At 52.3% G+C, this 3406-nt stretch overlaps 1 protein-coding gene across 1 annotated transcript; it reads right to left on the bottom strand.

The window, feature by feature from the left end:
- Positions 1-640: 640 nt before the first annotated feature.
- Positions 641-2329, bottom strand: LOC119167608 (dipeptidase C). Its single transcript, XM_037419113.2, has one exon. It carries the CDS (start codon positions 2150-2152, stop codon positions 698-700), a length of 1455 nt encoding a protein of 484 aa, XP_037275010.1. The 5' UTR covers positions 2153-2329; the 3' UTR covers positions 641-697.
- Between the last annotated feature and the right edge of the window lie 1077 nt (positions 2330-3406).

Here is a 3406-nt window from a genome sequence, read left to right as displayed (position 1 = left end):
CTGAGCTTCGTACCACCATCGCATTAAAACGTTACCTGTCAGCGCAATAGACAGCATTGTTATGCGCTTAAGTTGTGATGCATTTATTTTAATTCTCTCTGCTTCCATACTTCATCGCGGAATTCTGAATGTGTTCAAAGCAAAGCAGCCGTACTTCTTGCAATGCATTGCGGGCATGAACCTCCCACGTTCTTGATGGTGTGGGGTGCACTGCCCACCACTGCGTGGACACCGTTACATAATTCTAAAACGTGGCAGCTGTGTTTTTTAGCAATGCATTGTAAATAGCGAGGCTGATTTCCTTTGTTCAGCACGTGGAGAAATTTTGAGACGAAACACAACTGAGCCAACAGGCGATATGATAGAAGCAGATTAAGAAGACGGGCGACGATTGCATTAGCATGCCATCTAGTCTGCGAAGTCTGTCGCACCGGCAGGAGAAGAATTTCAGTTTCTTTGTGTCTGTGACATTAGTTATGTTTTGCTACTCCTGCACAGACGATGTGGACATGTTCTGTCATATAAGTAGTGATAGGAAATAAACTGTTGAAAGCAGAGCTATTTGAGTCCCTTGGTATTATCCCCGTCCTTAAAAAATAGAATCAACGTACATTCGAAACGTGAAAGCAAACGCGTGATGTATTAATAAAGTAATTTATTACGGAGTTACCACGACCTTGAAACGCAAATGGACTGATCAGTGTCCGGCCATGAGCGCCTCAATCTCGGCGACGGTGCGCGGCACCTGCGTGAGCATCTCGTGTCCATCGGCTGTAATGAGCACGTCGTCCTCGATGCGAACGCCGCCGAAGTTGCGAAACCGCTGCAGCACGCCGGGCACCAGGAAGGCGGACAGCACGGGCGACCGCAGCGCCTCGTCCAGCAGGGCGTCGATGAAGTAGCAACCGGGTTCGACGGTGAGCACCATGCCCTCCCGTAGCGTGCGCGCCGTCCGCAGGGAGCGCAGTCCGGGCTCGGTGGGTCGCGGAGGGTCGGCGCTCAAGTAACCTCCCACGTCGTGCACGTCGAGCCCCATGAAGTGGCCCAGGCCGTGCGGCATGAAGGTGGCGCCCAGTCGAGCTTTCATCATGGCGTCCACGTCGCCTTTCAACAGGCCAACGGAGACCAGCCCTTCCAGGATGCGCCGCTCGGCAAGCCGATGCATGTCGGGCCACGAGACACCCGGCCGGATGGCGTCCAGCACGGCCCGGCTAGCCGCCAGCACGGCCTCGTACACGACGCGCTGGTCGGCCGTGAACCGACCGTTGGCCGGGAACGAGCAGGTGATGTCGGACGAGTAGCAGTAGTACTCGCAGCCCATGTCAAACAGGCACATGTCACCGTCCCTTATGGGCGAGTCGTTGGGGGCGCCCGCGTGGCCGTAGTGCAGCACGGCGCCGTTGCCACCGGCACAGCATATGCAGGTGTACGACACATGCCTAGCGCCGCCGTCGGCGTAGCACTTGTGCAGGAACAGTGCCTCGAGCTGGTACTCGTACATTCCCGGTCGAATGCGGCGCATCACCTCTTTGTGTGCCTCGCTGCTCACGCGGTTCGCGTACCGCAGCACCTCCACCTCGAGGGGAGTCTTGAAGACGCGCAGCTCGGCGATCACCTCGAACAGCGGCCCGGCGTCCACCTTGAAGCCCTCCATTCCAGCGAACTTGGCCTCGGCGCTCGTCTTGCCGCTGTCGGTGTTGCGGCCCCGAAGGGTCAGCAGCGTGCGGGCCCCATTCGATCGAAGGCCATCGCTCACCGCGTCGCTGTAAAAGACCTCGTCGACGCCGTAGCGCGCTCGCACGTCCTCGAGAGTGGGCAGACGGCCCATCCAAACCGCGTAGCTCTGCGGCAGCCGCGGCATGAAGAGATAGCTAAGTCCCCGAGCCACGTCCACGGCGCCCAAATAATCCGGCTCCTCGACACCGAACGCCCAGTGGAAGTAGGACTCCTGACGAAACACGGGCTCCCGGTCCGAGCAGTACTGGGTCGTCGACTCACCGCCAAGCAGCACCACGAACGAACCGTCCGCGTTGTTGCCCAATGTGCTCCGCAGCTTCTCGCTGAGACGTCGACGGTTCAGTGCGTGCAACTCGCGCGGCACTCCGAGCGTGTGCTCTCCCCGAGTGAAGCTGACTCCGCTGCTCGACGGCATGGCTGCAGAAAAGATCGCGCCGAACGTCACTACTGACCTGCGGGCGATGCGGACCACCGTTCTGCAACCGAGTGGGCAAATCTTGAGGGGCGGTTACAACGGGACGCCTACGATTACTGCAACCAAAGTAGCACACGGCACTACCATCAGCTGACTGACACATACACAAGCGCGCGCGCGAGGAGGTCAGAGAACGAGGAGGTGATGAACAAATTTGCCGTAGTGCGCGCCATCTGTAGGTGGCGAAAGAAAACTTGTGCGCGCCGTCTGTATGACTAAAGTGGAATTTGATAATGGCGCAATATTTAAAAGTTGGAAATGTTATTCAGTGCATCCCTCCCGACAACTACATACTGAAAAAATCTGCTTAAATACATTTTATACATCAAAAACGTCAAAAAACGTATTTGTCTCTCATAACTAGCGCTCTTTCAACACAATGACCGATACACATTAGCACATTAGGATTGTCCTCACGGCGTGCTATGATCGAGGCACTGGTTATGAAGGATCATAGTTTTGACTTAATTAAAGAACCACATGCGAATTAAAAAGCTTACGCTACGTATCTCTCGATACTACAACACTAAGATAGAGCAGAATTTTATTTCGCAGCGAAGACCTAGAAGGGGTGGTTCTAGACATTTTGCGCCGCATGCCCACCTCTGGGACGATGACTTGTCACAACAATACACAGGTAGCAATCTCGCATGTTCTCCGCAGACACGCGCACCAATAATATAATGAAAATATGTCGGAATGCAGACATTGATAAAGCGCGCTACAGGTGCAAAAATTGGCAAATAAGGTTTTAGGACTCTAATATTGTAAATTTAGGTGTCATTTTTTTTCACACATATGCAAGTCAGTTCAGCAAAAACGCGTGTGCAGGGAACGTTGTTAATCGGTAGCTTGCTGAGTTAGGCGTTCGTTGTCGCAAAATTACACGCCTGCATTTATTTATTTATTTATTTATTTATTTATTTATTTATTTTAAATATACTTACAATATGCTATGAGATCTAGACCGGGAAAGGCTGGCAGGTGCAGCAAAAACGAGAAGAAAAAAATTTAATTACAAATGTTTCCAAAGTAACATAAAACACACTCCGGATAAAGCAGTTATCATTACAAACAAATAAAGTAAAAGGGTAACAAGAAAACTAGATCGATGGTGCAACATCCTAGGTGATACTTCCTGCTTTTACAAAACCTTTTTATGGCCAGTTCTTGAGTACTTGTCGGTGGCACGGT

The sequence above is a fragment of the Rhipicephalus microplus genome, chromosome 3 (assembly GCF_043290135.1).
Source record: "Rhipicephalus microplus isolate Deutch F79 chromosome 3, USDA_Rmic, whole genome shotgun sequence".
NCBI lineage: Eukaryota > Metazoa > Arthropoda > Arachnida > Ixodida > Ixodidae > Rhipicephalus > Rhipicephalus microplus.
This window is presented reverse-complemented; position numbering and strand designations above follow the sequence as displayed.

Excerpts from the sequence above, each read along its gene's own strand:
- LOC119167608 (XM_037419113.2), bottom strand. The coding sequence starts at position 2,152 with ATGCCGTCGAGCAGCGGAGTCAGCTTCACTCGGGGAGAGCACACGCTC.